Source organism: Notolabrus celidotus, chromosome 11, assembly GCF_009762535.1.
Source record: "Notolabrus celidotus isolate fNotCel1 chromosome 11, fNotCel1.pri, whole genome shotgun sequence".
NCBI classification, from domain to species: domain Eukaryota; kingdom Metazoa; phylum Chordata; class Actinopteri; order Labriformes; family Labridae; genus Notolabrus; species Notolabrus celidotus.
Genome location: NC_048282.1, coordinates 5,103,116 through 5,124,675, shown reverse-complemented (window position 1 = coordinate 5,124,675; position 21,560 = coordinate 5,103,116). Strand labels below are relative to the sequence as shown.

The following is a 21,560-nucleotide window of genomic DNA, read 5'->3' as shown; positions in this document are numbered from 1 at the left end:
TGACTTTCTCACATACTGTTTGTAAGAGCTCTGTAATGACTGAATTTCCCTCCCTGGGATAAATAAAGGATTTCTGGTACTGATTCTGATTCTGATAAGGTCATGTCATGGTCTGTACAAGAAGTTATAGATTTGGACGAAATAATACACAAAATGCATACTTGGTCACACATATTTATGATGAATTATTTTCCCTGGCTAAATAAATACATCATTACTCCCATTGTTTTTCCCCCTGTTGTTTTTGTAGCCGTACAGAAAAGGAAAAAGTCATTTGCTCTAAAAGATGTAGTTGTTTCACAATTTTAATAAAGATACCAGCAGTAGTGCACTTCTTCTGAAGCAAAAGTTTTGTAATGGCGTTTTTACCTGATGCCAGCAAAATCTTTAGGAGCTGGGCATCTTATGTACTCAGTCTGTCAGGGATATGTCCGAGGTAAAGCGAGATGAATGTTGTACTAATGGTGAAACCTAAAGTTTTTGACATAATTGCTGCTACTTCCTTCCAATAAGGCTTAATAAAGGGGGCAAGGCCAGAAAATATGAGCATGGTCAACCATCATCTCTCCACATTCCCTCCAGCAGCAGAGTTGAGAACCACTTTGTTTGGATTTCTGTTTAGGAGTTATAAAAAAGCATATTACATTTTTCCAGCAGAAGTCCCTCCCAGTCCAAGAACTTGTAGAGGACGACTGTATCTCCCAAGTGTCTTCAGTTATTTTGATGTCCAGTTCTTTGTTTAACATAGTCTATATTGTCCTTAGTCAGTGTAGTGATGGCATGGTATAGCTTTTACTTATTAAACCTTTATTGATCTTTGAGTTGTACGCATCAATGAATATTTGAATAAGACTAGGTGTCTCTTTTGGGCCAAGACTTTTACTTTGTTACAGAAATAATCACACAACTGCAGATTCCTGTTAATGTATTTGTGTATAAGAGTGAGTCATGTGTTCATATATGCCTCACCTAGATTAGACCGAACATATAAGTAAATAAGTGTTAATGATAATAATGATTCTAGGTCTATCTTCCTTTCATGCCTGGCTTGCTGTGAGTTTCTAAAGCACTCAGTTCTCGACAGGGGCTCCTCTCTACCTGTGTTTGGCCCCTGACCCCGTCTCTGTGTTTTGGGCTCACTTTGCTAATTGGTTTTGGCTGAAGGACCAACCACAGAGGAGAACAGGAGACAAGCTACGGTCCGTTGAGATGCTCAGATCCGGGTAGGGCCTGACCTCTGAGTTCCAGATGATTTGAAACTCTAAAAGAGTCCGGTCTTAGTGTTCGTCCTTCCTGTTCCTCATCTGACATCCTATCATGCTTCCTTGAAAACTAGTCAGGAAAAACTACCACTACAAGTAAGCTAAATGTGGTAATCTGTTCAAAGTGTTGACTTTGAAACAGTTCAATAAGCTTTTCATTCAAACTGAATATTTAATTTGTGGCATTAAATGTTATTCCTGTTAATTAAGCTACACAATGAATCAGCCTGTATGAGAACAGTCAAGGGTAAAGTATCTCAGAGTTAACACTGTGTTCTGGAAATGTATGATGCTAGATATAGTATCTTTTTCTTGTAATGAGAAGTTGTTATCTAAAGCTGATGTGAGGAACTTTTGATTTGTGTCCATTTTGGCGCCCCCTTGTGGACAAATATGTACATCAGAGGGAGATACACATTACGTTTGTCTTCTATTAATGTGCAATAAAAAAAAATACAAGCTTCTTTTTGTTCAGGAGTAGTTAATAAGTTCCTTATTGACCACAGGTTTCGGAAAAATATTCAGAAGCCAAGCTGAAACATAGCAGGGCTTAGTATGCTAGCTATTTAGGGAGGCTACACTTGAGATTGAGCTAAATGTTAAAGTCAGCATGCTAACATGCTCAAAGTGAAAAAGCTATCATGGTAATGTTAAAAAATGTGCAATGTTTAGCTTTTTTTTAAAAGTGATATTAAATTTTTTTTATAAGTTGGGTTTTTATGTCACTAGAAATCTTACTAGCAACAACGGATGCTGCTCAGCTCGGGTCCTTTAATGAGAAATTCCAGAGAGAAACAGCATGCAAGCTAGGCTACAGATTTCTGCAGACCAGGACAGTTCTGCCATGTTATTTAACTAATTTTGAAAGACTCTCTCCCAAGCACTCATCTTGGTTTATGTCTGAGGTGCGAAGTGAAGTGTTGAAAAAGTCCCCAGTAGAGCGTACACCTAAACCTAGATGAGTGCTCGGGTCAGAGTCTTTCAAAATTAGCTAAATAACGTGGCAGACTTGGCCCATCTGCTGAAAACTTTAGCCTAGCTTGCGTGCTGGTTTTCCCTGCAGTTTCTCATTAAAGGGGGTCAAACTGAGTGGCATCCGTTGTGGCTAGTACGATTACTAGTGACATAAAACTCACACAACCCCACTTCAAAACCACTGAAATATCCCTTTATGTACATTGTTGCCAACATCTGCCAGTTAGCACTGAGCAAAAAGTAAATCAGAGACTGTTACAGCTAAAGATAAAACTCAACCACTTGCCACATAGCCATGATGAAACATTATTGAACCAGCAGGTATAGCGGATTATCATCATCTATATTTCCCTTATTAATGATGTTTCAGTAACTCTATTAACTTTGAGTCTTTAAAGATATGAGGGAACAAAAAGCTGAAACAGTTACAGCCTAATAAACTGGTCTAGGTCTCTTTAGGTTGATTTACTGTACAGCTTTTCAGCATCACTCTGCTTCTCTCCCCTTCTGAACCTCAGCAAACAGCGCCGTTGTGTTCCTTCCTTTCATATCACAGTATATACATCTCACAAAGACTGTGAGGAATGTTTGTCCTGCTATCAGTGAATCAATAGTAAAGCATACCACAGGGTACAGTGAAATAAGAATACAAACACAGGACTGACTCACACAAGCTGAGGCATGTTCAAGTGACAACATCTCAACAATGCAATGCTTCCTGAGCTATAAAACAACAGAATCCTAACAACACTTGGAAAACTTGAACAAGTCATTTAGTGACTTGAACAAACATACTAGGTACAATGGACCTCTCTCTCTCTCACAGACTCACACACACACCTGCAAACAAAACATAAGTCTGGTACCTGTTTCTGTGCGGGAGGGTCACTGTGTAGAGCTGTTCAGTTGGGAGGAGGTTTCCACAGCGGAGACTAGAAGGCAGCATTACAGATGTGATGCTGACTATGGCTTCCCAGTCCTCTGTGGACTACAAACAAACACAAACACTTCAATAAAGACCTTCGCAAATAAAAGCATGAAAAGGAGTTCAGGGCCACTTAAAGGGAATAATGGTTTCCATGCAATAAGTTATATTAGGTGGTTTGGTTCATTTCTGATAGCTCCCCGCCCTTCCATGTGTGTACGTGGAATGCCAAAGCCTGAGGCGGGGAGAGCACACACCTCCCGTACTCATGCATGCATGAAAAGCCAAGGCAGGGAGAGCAGCAGCAAGGACCACCCAGGTACAGAGATGGCACCAGTGACAACACTTGTGACACTTGTAGAATTAGTAGTCTGAGCTGTCAGCTGATATGGTCTGGCGTTAAGATCAGCTGATGTTCTCTGGGCTGAGCTCGACTTTGTAGTCCGCCTGGATTAATGCTTCGCTCAATTTTTGTATCATTCTTGCTGGTCTGGTTCCAGACAGTCACCCACCTCAGGTTCGTAGCGGATCATGATGTTGTACTCCATGGCGTAGGGGATGTTGTCGATGGTGAACACCAAGCCGGCGCCGTCTTTAACTCGGGCAAAACCGGGTCCTGACCACGACACCATGTGGCTGGGAGTGTGTTCCCTGGACACCGTCCTTACATCAGGCTGAAAGAGACACAGAATGACAAAACTCATTCCAATGTTTTTTCACATTACAGACCTGACTTCAACTTACTTCAACAACAGGTGTGTTTTCTATTCTAAAGGAAATCAGCTCTCATTAGAACCTGCAAGAACATGATAAATGGACTTCTTAATCTTTTTTCTAGTCTTTCTGATCACTCAAAGCTCTTTTAAACTACTCGTCACACTCACCCATTCACACCACATTCACTCTCTGATGCTAGAGACTGCTATAGTAAGGGACCATCAGTGTCACACATATTTTCACACCACTGAACAACAGAGGGAGCAATTTGGGGTTCAGTGTCTTGCCCAAGGACACTTCAGCATGTGACTGCAGGAGCTGGAATTGAACCGCTAACCTTCCGATTGAGAGCTGACCGACTCTACCCACTGAGCCACATCTGCTCCAACTAAAAGTATAATCATGCTGATCACCAGTTTGGACACAGACTGCACACAGACTTCAAACTGACACAGCATATTTTTAGGTATCTTTCAAAATAAGAAGCTTTGAGAGGAGTGATCGAATTTTATCAGAGCCAATATGCTGAATGTAAGAAGACACTGCCACAAAAGCAATAACATGTACACAGCTCACTAGATTGAAGGTCCTGTGCATGGAAAGGGAAGGCCTTTAAAATTCAGGGGAGCTTTTTATCAGATGTGAATGAAATATAGCAACGATGAGCCGTCGATGTAAGTTTATGGTTTTATGGTAATAAACTCTAAACATTGAAAATACTTGTGAAATGACTACTTCACACTTTTGGAACAGGTATCTGCCCCTACTTACAATTCATTAGAATTTTAAACTTATGGAGCAACTAAGAGAATTTACATTGGAAGAGTTAATGCAGTAAGATCATTATGTTAAATGTGAAATGCAAAGACTTTTGTTTTAAGTCTTAAAGAATAAATGATGCACACCAATGTGATTACAGTCACTGCCCCTCAATCCCAACACTCCTCTTTGTCCTAGTTTCTCAGAATAAAACCCTGGTCTCCAAATATCCCTACATTCCTACAAATTCACAACTCTCCTTTCAGCTTTGCTTGTTTGAAATGATGTGATTAACTTGACACCCTCGTATTTAATTAGCTTAAGTAGCATCAGACTGCCAAATGGTGCACACAGCACATGACCACAAATCTTTGGAGCCCTTTCAGAGGTTCCTGTTCTGTGCGTGTAGACACAGCAGCTCCTACCACCGTGACATGTCGACTACTGCTAGAAGACAGATTTAATTAGTTTCCATGAGTACACTAAAGCTACATCTCAGATCTACAATATTGATGCTCAATTTGCTCAGTTGATCTTAAAGGGAACCTTCCCTGATGGACTTAGCTACACTGGTGGTCGGCTTATCCAGGATGATGTCAAGAGAAGGAGGTTTGACAATATGATCAAAGAGATAAAGAAGCTCTGTAAATCTGCTTATTCCTTGTTGTTGTTAGATCATTTAACTAATAAAACATCTGAAAATAAGACACAGAGAGGCAGAACCTGTGATAAAGAGCCTAAGAAGTTTTCACAGCTACAGATCTGCATGTTTGTTTTTGTCAAAGGCAAACTGATATCAGTATTGTCTATAAATATTTCCCGAGTGTGAGAACATATTTCCAAAACACTGAGCATATTTTACATCCAAACTGCTGCCAACATATGTTTTTGTCTTCTGTCAGAACCTGAGTGAAATCAATGAACCAATCAGAGCTGATATCTTACTGTCTGTTGAAGCTGGCGGATTCGTCTGAGAGCTGCACGGTGTTGCTGTGAGTTGGTGACACGACGGTGACGTCGGTGTCTCCTCAGCTGGTTGCTGAGGTGCTGCACACAGTCGGTCTCTGCCTGAGGACGAACTTTGCCCTGTGAAGAGACAAGGAGAAGAGTTTATTATACATCCCCAAGGGCTTTGGAAGCTGACATAACCCGGTTGGTTACTTAGCAAACCAAGATTTAAAATATTGGCAGTGTAGTCAGAAGGAGGGAGAGTAGTCCTGGTGGAAGGGTTTCAGGTAGGCAGGAGCTGGGTCTCTTTGCAGTTTTGTAAGCAAGCAGCAGGGTTTTGTATTCGATGCAGGACGCAACTGGAAGACAGTGAGAGAAATTCAACACAAGTCCTCTCTCCGACAAGGAAAATAGCCACAGTTGGAGGAGGTCGTGCTTCATTATTGAGAATTCTCTGTAGAGTGCTTGACCTGAGTTCTGGTGTTCAATAATTAAAAGCAGACAAAGAGGGAGCACGTCGGAAATGTAAAGTTAAGGAGGAAAAAACATTACACTAGATTTTTTGGCTCAAAGCATGTATGATATGAGCCAAATAAACTATAGACATATCAATGTTTTCCTCCTTAACTTGCAAATTAGGATGTGATATTTATTTTTTGAAGGCAAACAGCCAATCACAGATTACGATTATTGATTTGGAATCAGGGGCAGCCTATCAGATTTCAGCAGGCTTTGGGACACGCCACGCCAACAAGCCTGATTTTATTTGGTCATAATTACATTTTGGTCAAAGCTTGTCATTTCAGAGCTCTGCATTCACATTTGTATCCACTTTCCATGTCAGCTAGAATGTCTAAGGGATGAATTGTGACCTCTGCAATAAATATAACTCCTTTTTTATCCCTCACTATCAAAACTAAACTCACTCAATAAAAGACTAGTGTTAGACAGCAGTAGTGGTGCCTAACCAAAGCTTGACCAAAGCAACCACATAGCTATGACTGTTTTAGATGGTGCTATATTTCATCACAGATGGATTCACTGAATCAGAGGAGATAAGCGCGAGTAGCAAAGACGTTTCAACACGGCTTTAAAATCCTTTTGAACTCAAAAAGCCGTGGCAGAGATCGGCCGGTGTTTTGGTTTAAACTGCGACCCTGTTAGCTGGAGACTTTCAGCAGGATGCATCCCTTATAAACGTCTTTAGACGATCACTCAATATCTGATGAGGATATTTTGATATTTTTTTGAAATCTTAAAAACTAAACTAGTTTGCATTCCCAGGAACTCTCTCTGTGTTTCAACAGCTGTGTAAACTCCACAAACACTGACACGTTCAGCTGAAGGTCTCCAGTTTACAGGGTCACTTTTAAAACCATAACACTGGGAGAGACGCATTCACAGTGGGCTGAGAGAAGACTACTGTTACAAGCTGCTAAATCAAGAGAATCACAGCTTCTTCTTTTGAAAAGTACACACACATACAAAAAAGATAGAACAAATAAAAACTAATGAAAGAAAGAGAAATCAAATGAATCACAGATGTGTGTGATGTTATTGTGGACGGCGGGCGGAATAAAAACACTGTGGTTAATCTACCAATCAGACACATTCAGCATGGCAGGCCCTGCCCCCAAAAGTCCTGGGACCTTTGAAAAGTACTACCCCCCAAGCAGGGGCTTTTTAGGGGGAGATTAACTACCCCTGAACTAAATTAAGACCCTGGTTCCACTGGTCGAAACGCACATAGTTCAGGGGTAAAGTTCCTGTGGTCAAAAAATGCCTACTGTTGATGATTTAGTGACATCTGCTGAAAAACCCTCTAACAAGACGAATTGTGAGCGTGTCATGCTTCTCCTCTATCCTCATTGGTCACATTGTAAGTTCACAGCAAGGTGAGCCTCCATCGACACACTCGGCTGCTTAGTTAGCAATGTTTTCTAAGCTTTCATACCACGTATATTACTCATGCAACTTTTTGGAGGAACACCTCATGGAACCTGCAGGGGTTCATTAAGCACGGCTTTCTCATTTGAAAGATGAAAATGACAAGACAGAGCAGAGAGAGCCACGCTGTGCTCAAATTGCAGAGCGTGACTGTGAGAAACAAAGAATGTGAGGCGGAGAGTGTGTTTTTCTCGGTGTGCTGCGCGACAGTAATTAGTTGTGACAGGTTGGTATCTGTGCTACTGTCTGCTGTTTTCATGGGTCACTTCAGCTGTGGAGTCCGAGTTCTGCACTGTAACGCTGGACTTTTACTGAGTCCTGCATACTCTCTGCTTCTTTATGTCCTCCAGCACTCATCTCCATCCATTATCAGTTAAAAAGCCACGTCCACCGGCTTAAAACAACAGCCCACAAAGACACCTCTCTTCTCGCTCGGTGTCTTGCACTAGTGCTTTTTTTCTCATAACATCCTGAAGTCAAACATTCCTTTTTTCACCACATTTCTGCAGAAGAGATGTTGCAAGAGTGGACTGTCTGAACTTGCCTGAAGGCCTGAAAGGGGAAGAGGAGGGGGCTGGACTTCTCCTTGAAATGGAGAGGATGGAGCTGTGTGTGGGGGACGCAGAACGACAGAGGCAGTGAAGAATGTGAGTGAGCGGGCAGGTTAGGAGGAAGGGATGATGGAAAGATGATGGAGAGTAGGAGGAGGCTGATGGATGGTAAGGGTGAGTCAAAGTGGCTGTTTTCTTGTTGTAACAGGTCAGACAGTAGGAGTTTAAAGGCTTAAAGGGAATGAGATTCTTATTAGCTGTGGTGTTTAAATAAATCCCCTTTAATTGTTAATCAGGTAAAACATTTTTGACCATCAATATACACTTTCTATTATCTACTGTCTTTAAGAATAGATTTTAAGATTATTTTACTGGATTTAAATTCTCTCCATGGTCTTGCTCCTTCTTATTTATCAGATTTATCATATGAGCCTGTGAGAGCCCTCAGGTCTTCAGGTAGTGGACTTTTAATTGTAACAAAAGTTGGAACAAAGAAGCAGCCTTTTATCATCACGGCCCACGTCTGTGGAACAGCCTGAAGATCTGAGGGCTGCACAGAGCATCAACATTTTTAAAAATGAACTCAAGACCGACCTTTTTAGTCTCGCTTTTAACTGAGTCGGATTCTTATTATAGTTTTATTCCATCTTACTTTATTTATTTATTTATTTATTTATTTATTTATTTATGTATTTATTTATTTATTTATTTATTTATTTATTTATTTATGTATTTATTTATTTATTTATTTATTTATTTATTTATTTATTTATGTATTTATTTATTTATTTATTATCTAGTTCAAATTTTAGCCACTTTAATAAGTATATACTGTCTTATTTTAAATTATTAAAGACACACATATCATTTATTCAGATTATTATTTTTTTTTTATTGTGAATTATTTAATTATTTATTTACTTATTATTTAGACCTCTCAGAATTTTAATATTTTATTCTGTTTTACTTTGATGTATTTCCTTTTAGAGTGGCATCTTTGTATCTTTTACCGGTTTAATATTTTAGTGTTTTATTATGTATTAATTTATTTTATTTTGGTGATTATAATTTCCTGTGTTGAGTTTTAATATCTTATGTTTCCTCCAGTGTTTCTGCATTAAGATGTCATCACAGCATTTCCTCAGTTCATTCAGCAACTTATTTTTTTATTTTTAAATTTTTAAATTTTTTGTATTATTATTATTATATTTGTATTTTTGTATTTTATTATTATTATTATTATTATTATTATTATTATTATTATTATTATTATTATTATTATTATTATTTTGCATATATCATGTTCTTAACCCCACATATTGATTGTGGGTTGGGTTTGGGTTTGGGAGTGGGATGGGGGGATCTTCTTATTGTTTTGTATTTTTAATTTATTCTATTTTCATTATTTTTATGTACAGCACTTTGCTTTAAAATATCATTGTATGAAAAGTGCTATTAAAAATAAAGTCTGATTGGTTGATTGATTTCTGAAGGACAGCGAAACTCTCTGAAATGTTTCAAGATATCATCCAAAATCAGTTCTGTCAGCATCGACCTGAAAACATTCTTATGTTGTTTTTTAAACAGGAAACTGGACCCAGCTGACAATTAGATTAGTAAATGTAAACTATTGAATGTATATTAATATGGACGTCACACCTCAGTCTCATCTCGTTGTAAGATGTGAGGCCAAAATAGCCTCTTAATGGGCACTGACATGGTAATCAGGCTGATGTCATTCAACTACCACTAACCGAAACATGCTTAAGATCCCTCAGGTGAGTACGGTCCACAGTAGAACAGACTCTCATGTGGATTTGAATCAGACACTTGAATTCCTCCTCAGCTCTGATAATCCATTAAAGAATGCAGCAGGAGCTTCATTTGTCAACAGAGCTGCCCATCAATCATTTTTCAAACATTATATAACACATAGAATTAAAGCCATGCTCTTACAGGAAGTGCAGAGTCACCAGGGGAGTGTCCGGTGGAGTCTTCAGCCTCGTATTTGTAGTAGTCCAGCGGAGCACAGAAGTACCCAGGCTGGACCTCGGAACACTGTCGACCAATCAGATGCCTCCTGCAGTCACACTGGCCGTTCTCCATCATGCACCTGAAGTGATACACAGACGCAAACTGAAGATGCAAATTGATCCCAACCTTTCCTTTTCTTGTCTCCTACCCTCTTTGTGGTATATTTGAATGATGACAGGTTATTTCACAGCCTCTTTAAGTCTTTTAGTATTAAATATATTAACATCTTACCTGTTGTTGAAGGCTCCACCAAAGTCACAGTCACATGGTCTGCAGCCTGCCAGGTCGTTACTGAGCCCCCAGTATTCCGGCTACATGAAGGAGAAAGGAGTCAAAACCAGATCTAACATTAGCTGTGGTCTTCTTACTGGACTGCCTTCGTTGTATTCTCTACAATAAATGCCACTGAGATTAGTTTTTAGATTGTTTGCCTGACAAAAAAATTAAATACATAAAGAGTCAAATTAAATACATCTCTCCTGTGTTAGCTTCTCTACACTGGAATTTAAAATCCTTCTTCTGACCTACAAAGCCCTTAATGATCAGAAACCTTCGTATCTTAAAGAGCTCTTGGTGCCCGATTACCCCTCTAGAACACTACGCTCCCAACATGCAAGTCTGCTCGTCGTACCTACAGTCTCTAAAAGTAGTATGGGAGGTAGAACCTTCAGTTATCAGGCCCCTCTCCTTTGGAATCATCTGCCAGTCAGGGTCCGGGTGGCAGACACCCTCTCTAATTTTAAGAGTAGGCTTCAAACTTTCCTTTTTGATAAAGCTTATAGTTAGAGCTGGATCAGGCTTGGACCAGCCCCCCCATCACTTACTTATCTCTTCCTGTCCCATTAGAGTTACTAACCATAGACCCTCTGAAGTCCCTGAGCTCCCTTGTCTTGTAGGTTCCTCTTGGTTGCTGCCATAGACGTGCCAGACTCAAGCTGCTACAACTACTACTATTCGTCTCATCACTATCAACTCTCTCTATCTTCATCTCTCCAACACGGTCTCAGCAGATGTGTGTCTAACATGAGTCTGGTCCTGCTGCAGGTTTCTGCCTGTTAAAGGAAGTTTGTCCTTGCCACTGTAACTTGCTAAATGCTGTAAAGTGCTCTGCTCATGGTGGATTAAGATGAGATCAGACTGAGTCCTGTCTGTAAGATGGGACTGGATCTTATCCTGTCTTGATGTTGGGTCTTTGTTAATAATAGAACATAGAGTACGGTCTAGACCTGCTCTGTTTGGAAAGAGTCTGAGGATAACATTTGTTGATTGATTGATTGATCATTATGGCGGTGTTGTAAAATTTCTGCATCAAAAGAAAAATGTATTTCAAAACCAGTGTTTTTCTCTTACCAGACATTGGTTACAGTAGCGTCCAGTCACGTATCTTTTACATGAGCAGTCCCCGCTGATCTGATCACAGGGAGCTCCCATCATGATGATGCCACGAGGGTCACAGTTACAAGCTGATGGAGAAACACATAAAACACACAGGAAGACAATAAGACAGCAGCTAATGACCTATTCACACATCTTAGATAAAGAATATGAGGTTTGTTATTCCAAAACAGCAGACATATGCTTTTTTTTACCACTGTTCACACACACAAACACAAACACAAACACAAACACAAACACAAACACAAACACAAACACACACGCATACGCATACGTACGCTGACAGCCCAGTGGGTCGTTCTGGCTCAGTCCATAATATCCCTCCTTGCAGTCATCGCACCGCGTGCCTTTGACATTGACTTTGCAGCGACACTGTCCTGAGATCATCCCCATATCCAGGTCAGTGTGACTGTCACACACTCCCCCCTCCAAAGAGCCCACTGGGTCACAGTCACAGGCTGGAGGTCAAAGGTCAGACGAAGAAGGTGTGGGGGAAAGGATAGGAGGCAAAAACAAGAGAACATAAATGAGTAATGATCATAAAGAGAGAAGATGAGGGAAACTTGTAGGCGCACATAAAAACGGACTCTTTAAAATGTTTGTTAAACATGTTTTATACTTTTTTACTTAGTGCACTTGCACAGAAGACGATCTCACATCATGGCAGGAAGCGTTTAGCACAAAAGACAAGATGACTTACCAACACACACCCGGGGGTCCCTGATGTCCCTCAGAGGGTCTTGGTAGTAGAAAGGTTTGCACATCTCACAGTTGCGTCCCATGCTGTTGTGCAGACAGTCGTCACACACTCCTCCACTGATGTTGCCCGTGGCCAAATACACCGCCATGTCGAAGTGACACTGGTTTGAGTGTCCGTTACAGTTGCACTCTGAGGAAATGAGTAAGAAGTAAGAGAGATAGAGAACGATCAGGCTTTCCTTTGACAGCAGGAGTTAAAGATTATTTCCTCACTTGGAGGGAGTACAAGTCAAGTTCCTCTCTTGATCCTTAACACTAAGGATTTATATGTCCTGAGGAAAGAGTGCAGCAGGAAAAACTCTACAAATGCATAATAAGCAGTACATTAGCAGTTGCAGAAAACTATTTGAGCTACACCTGAAAACTTGTCTCCATCATTACCATCTGATAGTTTTAACTTTGGTTAAAGGTTTCCTTTAGTTAGCCAAGTCAGGATAAATGTGCCTGTGCACATGAATGTCAATATTAAAACACAATGAGAACTTCTGGCCTCTTAAATAAACCTTAAGGTCTCTTAAAGGTCCCCGTAAAAAACTGATGATGTAGCAAAATGTAAATTAAGTATTCAAAGACAGAATTTCTAACAGCTCATAGTTTGTAGAAAATGATGCTCAGTTACCATACCATCGTGCAATGTGGGAGGATTTAAATTATTGATAATATATCCCAGAGTGTGTGTGCAAAGTTATGTCTCAGACAAGTTGGGTGTAGTGGCAAAATATCAATAATTCTACATGCATTTAAGGAATATAAAAACCAGTGAAAGTGACTTTAAAAATAATAATAATAATAAACAAAAATAATTATACAATTGAAGTCTTTTTAACACCTACATGAGTCTTCCCCAGTAAAAGAGTCATTAATTTGTATGTGTCGTATTATTCTGTTTCACCCTAAAGAACAGGCGTCCAAAGCATTCGCCTGTACTGCCTATACCAGCAGCCGGGCTTCAGAGTGCATCAGTGCGTGGAAATGGTCTAATAAAATCTTGGTTAAACATTTCCAAGCCCTCCAAACAACTTTGGAGCTTCACACAAGAAGCAGTTAAAAAGTATGGAGTAATATCTAATTATGGCAATTTCTAAGTTCATGCTCTTATCACAGTTTTGTGAGACGCTGCCTATGTGTGCACGTGTGTGTGTGTGTGTGTGTGTGTGTGTGTGTGTGTGTGTGTGTGTGTGTGTGTGTGTGTGTGTGTGTGTGTGTGTGTGTGCGTGTGTGTGTGTGTGTGTGTGTATGTGAGTTTGTGTGTATATGCATTCCTACCTCTGCAGGTGTGTGGGTTCTCTGCCTCTGCTGGTCTCCATGGCAGGTCGTGGTGGAAATCTCTGCAGCGCTCACAGTTCAGACCCTCTGTATTATGTTTGCACACACAGCGGCCGTGGATCTGTCCAATCACAACGTAGAAACATGATCACCAAGAAGGTAAGATAAAACTTACATTTTTGTCTGATTTGGGGGGGGGGGTTCTAAATGAAGTCCTCCTGCTCACCATGCCGTTCTCCCGAGCATCGACCCCTGGCACTGGTGCACACTCTGAGGCGTGTCCATAACAGAAGCAGCTCCCTCGGACCACCAGCTCATAAATGGCGTAGTAATATTTCTGCAGGACGTCGAAGCGACGGTCGAGCAGGTCGTCTCCCAGTGTGTTCAGTTTGGTGAAGTTGATTCGCAGGTTGGTGATACGAAGAAGTTCTGTAGAAGATTAAAACTGCTTCATTAGGACTGAGGCATCAAGTTCTTTTATTGCAAAACTTCTAAGAAAACTCTTTTTTCTCTAGTGTCTTGTTTTAAAGTATAAACTGGCCTCAATGCAGCTGATTTTCTTTAAAGCAGCATGGTTTATATTTCTGAAAAGCAAATTTTGTTAAAGACGTAAAGATATAAAACCTTGTACTCGACAGGAGTCATGATTTAGAGTTGGAAGCTTTCACTGACCTTGAATGTCGAAGCTGTAGGGATCTTTCACATGAATGGCAGGATCCAAAACTTTATAAATCACCTTAAATACAGAATAAAAAGAGAGAAATCCTGTTAGTTTGATGAGTTGAAGTAAATATACAGATTTACAGAGCTCAGCTGGAAAAGGCTCTAAGTGTGGTTACTGCTGCTACTCTTACCTCTCCGTTCGTGGAGGGTTCGATGTCAGAGTAGCGTTCCTCACAGATGACGTCGTTGATGTGGCTCAGGCCATTAGCAGGGATTCCTGGAAAGCTCCTGGTACAGTTTGAGGCAAAGTAACGATACGGGCGCCATGTGCGACCAAAGTCAGCTGAGCGCTCGATGATCATCGCTGCAGGTCTGAATGTCTGAAGAGGAAAAGAGAAAAGAACAATAAAGAGATTTTAACTTCCTCACACCGGACCAAGTCTGCTGGAATGCAGCCATCAAATATGCCGAGTTTACACAACAAACATACACTTATACAAGTATGCACCCTGACATGTTGATGCATATACAGCATGGAAACCTCTTAAAACAGGAAATCCACACACACAAACAAACACACAGACGGCATACCTTGAACTTCATGATGAGATGTGTGAAGTGGAATTCGGCCTCTAGGTTCATCCTGATGCTGACATCCTCCTGTCCTGTGGGAGAAACAACCGTCACTCAACACTGTTACAACAATAGGGTGACACCTTAATGCTGTCCTCTTGACTTCAGGTGATCTGTCCCAACCTTACTGACATTTTTGTCTTCTGATATTTCTACTGTAAGGACTGGACAATCTGGATTTACCCTTTTACACCACAATAAAAGAACAAGCATACATTTGTAACAAAGACTCTTGCACACACTGAAGGCCTGAGAGGCAAGTGAGAAAAAAACTCCACTACTCTAAGGGGACTTTCACACCTGTAGCTTGTTTGTTTTTTTGCAGATTTGGATGATAACATTGCACACTTCCTTTGGGTCTTTTTGTGTTCGCTGTACAGCATTGTGAAGCGGGTCAAATCCGGCAATTTCGAAGATATTAAGATCCTAAGTTTTCCCTCATGAGAGGCACAGCTGACTTGATTGACAGGTGGGAGCACTGTAGCTGTTGGCGACGGATGCACAAAGCCCGCCTCTTTACCTCACACTCGCTCGACAGCAGTTATGTTGGAGTTCAACATTTCCAATATGGCTGCCACCGCCGATTGGCCCCAAATCAGTGCTTCAGGAACAGCTGGGTGACGTCACGCATACTACGTCCATTTATTATACAGTCTATGGTCAAATCACACTCCATTGCATGGCTGTCCTTACATCAGTACATCAGAGTCCCCTTTTCCCACTGTGAAAGCATACAAAGGCAAACAACCTGCCATGCGTAGTGGTCACACTTTGAATTATAGGAAGCAGTCGGCACTGAGATGCAAACTGACACACTGGCCAAGGCAAGGCAAGGCAAGGCAGCTTTATTTGTATAGCGCATTTCATACACGAGGGCAACTCAATGTGCTTTACATTAACACATTAAAAGCATTGGAGACATTCAGACAAGCATAAAAGAACACAATTAAAATGACAAATATGATAAAACAGAAAAGAAAAGGAAAATTAGAAATATATTAAAAATTACATTAAAATTTTAATTTAAATTGGGTTAAAATAATCTAAGATAGGAAGGCAGTGGCAAATAAAAAAGTCTTAATCTTTGATTTAAAAGAGGTGAGAGTTGGAGCAGACCTACAGCTTTCAGGGAGTGTGTTCCAGATATGTGGTGCATAATGACTAAACGCTGCTTCACCATGTTTCGTTCTGACTCTTGGGACTGAAAGCAGACTAGTACCTGATGACCTCAGAGGTCGAGGTGGTTCATACAGTAGCAGCAGATCAGCAATGTATTTTGGGCCTAAACCATTCAGTGCTTTATAAACCATCAGCAGGATTTTAAAGTCTATTCTCTGACAGACAGGAAGCCAGTGTAGGGATCTAAGAACTGGAGTGATGTGGTCTACTTTGTTGGTCCTTGTTAGGACTCGAGCAGCAGCCTTCTGTATGAGCTGCAGCCGTCTGATGGACTTTTTAGGGAGTCCTGTAAAGACCCCGTTACAGTAGTCTAGTCTGCTAAAGATAAATGCATGGACGAGTTTTTCTGCATCCTGCTGAGACATAACTCCTTTAATCCTTGATATATTCTTAAGGTCATCACCAAGGTTTCTGGCTTGGTTTGAACATTTCATCATTGCAGATTGGATTGGCCAGTCAAACTACCTACAAAATGTATCTTAGGTTGACTTGGAGCTGCGAGGATTAAAGTTAATTTCAATAGTTTTAACCGGTGCCTGGTTGTTATACGGCATTCCCGCCAGACGGTGGCTACAGAGCGTCTTAAAGCTGTTTGCTAACCGCATTAGCAAACAGAAGAAGAAGAATGCTAACTGCATTAAATAGCAAAAGAAGAAAACATTAGCGACAGTCATTGGAAATATGTGTGTAGTGCTTTGAGATTCAGAAACAGAGAACACTGCAGAAACTGAGCATGGCTGTAAAATGTAAACATACACGCCACGCTGCTGCGTCTCAAAGACACCGACATAAAGGTCGAGACAGACGCTGACGGTGTCTCCTTCTACGCGACTGCACACAAACACACCATTAACGGGACAGGTGTGTCGGGGAGTGTTAACCTTTTAAGCGTTGTGAGTCGCTGTTGTTTCCACTTGATGTTTCAAACCTGCTATCAGAAAGCTAGATTACGAATAATCGCTGAAAAGATGCTGGTGATTATCGAACAGCATTTTGGCTTGAAATGCCCATCCCTAGACAGTAGTATGTAAAAAAAACAGACCAGCTTCACAGGCTGGACAAAACTTTTCTGAACATCTGTTGAGACATCACAACATCACAGGTCAAGTCCTGTGATGTTGCTTCACCTAGCACCACCTCTTTTAGACGATATCGGCTCACTTGTTTTGTTCTTCATCAGGGTACGATTGCTGCGTTCACATACTGTATGTCCAAACAGCCCAGATCAAGGAGGGAAACACCTGTTGTAAAAAAAAAACCTCTCCTGCAAACGATCCAGGTGTGGAGGAATCCTAAGGCTGAACTTGATAATCTACTTTCTTTGTTTATGATGTAAGTGCAGGGTGAAAAGTTTTGCAAGAATAATCTTTATTAGTTCATCTAGCTGTTTCTACATTTCTGAAAGAGTTGGGGGCAAGAGTTTGCTCTGGTAGAAAGAAATGAGTACTCAAAAAAAGACCCTGAAAAGCTATTTGTACCTATTTATGGTGCTTAGAAATATTGTCCTTGAATGGTCTCATTTTATCAAATTACATGTATAAAGAATTGTAGAAATCATAAAGAATATAACTGTAAAAACTGTTGTTTTGGATGTGTGTCTAAAGTAATTAAACTTCAGTTAACAAATTACATCAGAAACCTAGAAACGGATCATCGTTTTTTTTTTCTTAATTGTCCTTAAGGCCTTCCATACAAATGTGTAGGTACACAGAATCAACAATCACCACACTGACCCTGTTCCTGTTTGTTTCAGGAGTAAATACATTCAACATGATTACAAACCGTTGACAGACTGCCACCAGGTTTTATCTTCGTTTCTGTCCATGAGGTAGATCACGTTCTGGATGCGGTGGCTGTTTCTGTGGCGGTACGGGTCGTAGACGTGCTGGGAGTTACACTCGAAACACTTGTCAGACTCCTGTCAGGGACAAAAGACACAAACACTTTTAGTTTGGGACAAATCAAGAAACTGGTTTGTGTTATTGAGAGGATTAAAATTCATTAGGTAGATCACCAAAGACAGATGAAGCTGTGTAATTAAGCACTCATAGATGTTTCAACAAATAAAAACAGCTTTTATATAATGTTTAATGCTGTTAGAGTTCATTCTGCACACAAAGGTTATGTCCTGTCTGGCTCTCAGAGTCTGTAAACCCCCTGCAGGTGAGCTGTTTCCTCAGATTAGGGCTTTAATTTCTCAAACTGAAAAAATGTTGGGAATGTGCTTCTGTGTGCCAACATCAGTGTGAACAGAACAAAAGCCAATGAGGGGATGGAGAAGAGAGTTTGTTTGGACATGAACAGAAATGTAAATGTATTATACACAAATACATAACCTTCTGTAAATATGCATAGTTTTAATTGTGTTGGTTAAATTCAGATCCACAACAAAACAGAACAGTTTGCAAACTTTAGTTTCACATGAAAATGTCATCAGTTTTTTAAGTGTTCGTAGTTCTCCTATTTGTAGTATTTGAACAGTGATATTTGTCGATCCATTGGTCATGTGAAATTAGTTTCACAGATTTTTATGATTGCATAATCCAACATGCAATTTACATAATTTACTGTACAACATCATCAACCATGTTTTTTATGGTAAAATTTACATCTGCCAACATGCAAAATTCAAAATGTTTAGTGCAGCATTATCTCCCCATAGTATACATTGTTTATGTTGCAATTTACATTATTCACTGTGTAATATACAACCCCAGTTCTAAGACTCTGGATGCTGTGTGTTGATAAAGACAGATTTTTATGGTTTGAAAACCATTTATACATATTTCATAGAAAATATGAAGAAGACAACATTTGAAAGTTGAAACTGAAAAATATTGTTGTTCTATGAAAAAAATATGCTAATTTCTAATTGATGCCAGCAACATGTTTCAAAAGTTGGAACAGGGACATGCTAAAACACATGGAGGAACATCTCCCAACTAATGAGGCTAATGTGTAGCAGGTTAGTAACATGGCTTAGTATAAAAAAGGCATTTCAGAGAGTCTCTCAGAAATAAAGCTGGGAAGAGGTTCACCGCTCTGTGAGAGACTGTTTGAGTGTAAAATTGCAACGGATTTGGGGGTCTAATTGTCTCTGTTAATAGATTCAGAGAATCTGGAAAATCTGTACTAAAGGGACAAGGCTGAAAACCATTTTAGATGGCCTTTCAAAACAGGCCCGTGTCTGTAGTGGAAATCACTGCATGGGCTCAAAATCACTTCCAAAGATCTTTGTCTGTGGACCACAGACAGTATAATAAATGGACGTAGTACCCGTGACGTCACCCATCTGTTTCTGAAGCGCTGTTTTGAAGCCAATCGTGGGTGCCATATTGGAAATGCTGAATACGACCTAACTTCTGTCAAGCTAGTGTGAGGTAGAGAGGCCGGGCTTCAAGCCTCGTCGCCAACACCTACAGAGTTCCCACTTGTCAATCAAGTCAGCTGTGCCTCTCATAATGGAAAACTCGTAATCTTAATATCTTCTAAACTGCCGCGTTATGATAAAATTCCCTTCCGTAGAGTTTGTGGTGAAAAGATCAGCTTTTTGAATTTGTGTGTATGTGGTTTCGGGTACTTCTGGAGCAAGCCTCAAGTGGACATTCAAGGAACTGCAGTTTTTGGCACTTCAGCATGGGCTTCATGTTTTAAGACCGGAGGTTGCCACTTGCTGTGGACACAGTTTACCACTACATATACAAACAAAGGTTAAAACTGTACAAAGTAAAGATGAAGCAATGAATAATTGTGATCCAGGAACGCTGGTGACTCCCCTTGGCCAATCAGAGATAGACTGAGACGAGTGGAAAACTGTCCTTTGTATCCAACGTGTAATAAATAGCTGTTCTTGAATGCATGATGCCGCATTACTGTGGATGCCTTAATGTGGTACACCTTAGGTAAAGCATTCTAGGCTTTCTATTCTATCTCACTGACTATGGTAATCCATTAAAGGATGAAATGAACATACTACCGTCAAACAAAATATAAAAACTGTTGAACATACAGGTGGACTCAAAGAGGATGTAGAGAATTAAATAGTTAGAAGGGTTATGAGGGGAATGCAAAGGGATGCAATAAAGCGTTGATCTGAATTAAAGGACAAGATGAACGTAGGCTGAAGGTGGTAAAAAGCTGACATTAATGAGGCAGAAGAGAAGAAGAAGATGAAGAAGCTGATGTCAGAGGGCATGGGAAACATACAGAGAGAGGAAACAGGAATGTGGGGACCCAGGCCAAGAGTGAGTGCTTGAATGAAGGGGTGATCTAGAAAGGTTTTAAAGGATGGTAAGAGAAAGGAAGGTGGAGGTGAGAGAAGTGGCTCTGCAGTGAAGAGGGGTCTCCAACAACACAGCCGAGGCACTGGACAAAGAAAGGGGGGCCTGTGCAGAACGGGAGGTAAAAGGGGGTACACATTTGAGAGTAGGGGGCCGGTATAAGGGGAGCAGAGAGAGGGTGCTGAACAGGCAGATGAGGGTGAGTTGGCACTGATGAAGAGCAGATTCCTGGGCAGTGTTTCTTAATTAGGTTGTTGTCAGGGGTGATTAAGCCACTAAAAACAACAAGGCTGTTAGAAAGATTTAAGTGGGAAGCTTAAAGTGTGCTGGAAGCTACGTGTGGACGTATGTGTGTGTGTGTGGGGATGTAAATGGATGTTGGTGACCACAAGCAGACACATACACACTTCTGTTGTATTTGTAACAGAGTGTGTGTTTTTTACATGCTTGCTTGCTTACATTACTTTCCCTGACTAATCAGCCCGAGCATAAATCTGCCCAAATCCTAATCTCACACCCCGGCTGCTGGCAAGGGACTTTCCTTTTTTCACAGCAGGCCATCCATCCTACCCTCTGCAACTGGGCTGAGAATAAGATGCAAGTAAAGGGCAGGAAACTTTCTTTCCAGTAACTTTAAAATAATAATGTAAAAATAAAAAAAAATAAAAAATAGAATTGATAATAATAATAACAACAACAATAATAATAATAATAATAATAATAATAATAATAATCATCATAATTTAAAAAACAACCACAATAATAATAATAATAATAATAATAATAAAAATAACAATAATAATAATAATAATAATAATAATAATAATAATAATGGTATTAATAATAATTGCATTAATAATAATAATAATTGTAAAAAATAAAATAATAATAATAATAATTATTATTATTATTATTATTATTATGATTGTTGTTATTATTATTATTATTATTATTATTATTATTATTATTATTATTATTATATTGTTTTTTCATAAAGCTATTTTTAAAACAGGGTTTCAAAGTGTTTTACAGATAAGAAAGAAACTAAAAAGAATAAAAACTAAATTTTAGGAAGAAAAACAAAAGGAAATAAAACAATTTTGGATGAATAAAAACGACAAAAGATAAAAGATTAAAATAATTAAAAATCAGAAATCAGATACATTAAATCTGAAAATTTAAAAATGGAAAATAAAAAGTTTACAAAGTGTTTTCAAATTTAATTTATGAAAGATTTTAAACAATGAACACAGTTATATCATGACAA

The 21,560-nt window shown here is 39.7% G+C and overlaps 1 protein-coding gene across 1 annotated transcript in view; it reads right to left on the bottom strand.

Moving 5' to 3' along the window:
- The window catches only part of lamb2l (laminin, beta 2-like), a 77,282-nt gene that overhangs the window by 13,673 nt on the left and 42,049 nt on the right, over positions 1 to 21,560 (bottom strand). Inside the window, exons 4-17 of the mRNA XM_034696743.1 lie at positions 17,796 to 17,931; positions 14,793 to 14,866; positions 14,393 to 14,581; positions 14,211 to 14,274; positions 13,765 to 13,967; positions 13,539 to 13,659; positions 12,214 to 12,402; positions 11,792 to 11,971; positions 11,469 to 11,581; positions 10,350 to 10,429; positions 10,041 to 10,197; positions 5,584 to 5,724; positions 3,675 to 3,836; positions 3,104 to 3,225 (exon numbers count right to left, since the gene is read on the bottom strand). Coding sequence (XP_034552634.1) covers positions 3,104 to 3,225; positions 3,675 to 3,836; positions 5,584 to 5,724; positions 10,041 to 10,197; positions 10,350 to 10,429; positions 11,469 to 11,581; positions 11,792 to 11,971; positions 12,214 to 12,402; positions 13,539 to 13,659; positions 13,765 to 13,967; positions 14,211 to 14,274; positions 14,393 to 14,581; positions 14,793 to 14,866; positions 17,796 to 17,931 — 1,931 coding nt within the window. The remainder of the gene's footprint in view (positions 1 to 3,103; positions 3,226 to 3,674; positions 3,837 to 5,583; positions 5,725 to 10,040; positions 10,198 to 10,349; positions 10,430 to 11,468; positions 11,582 to 11,791; positions 11,972 to 12,213; positions 12,403 to 13,538; positions 13,660 to 13,764; positions 13,968 to 14,210; positions 14,275 to 14,392; positions 14,582 to 14,792; positions 14,867 to 17,795; positions 17,932 to 21,560) is intronic.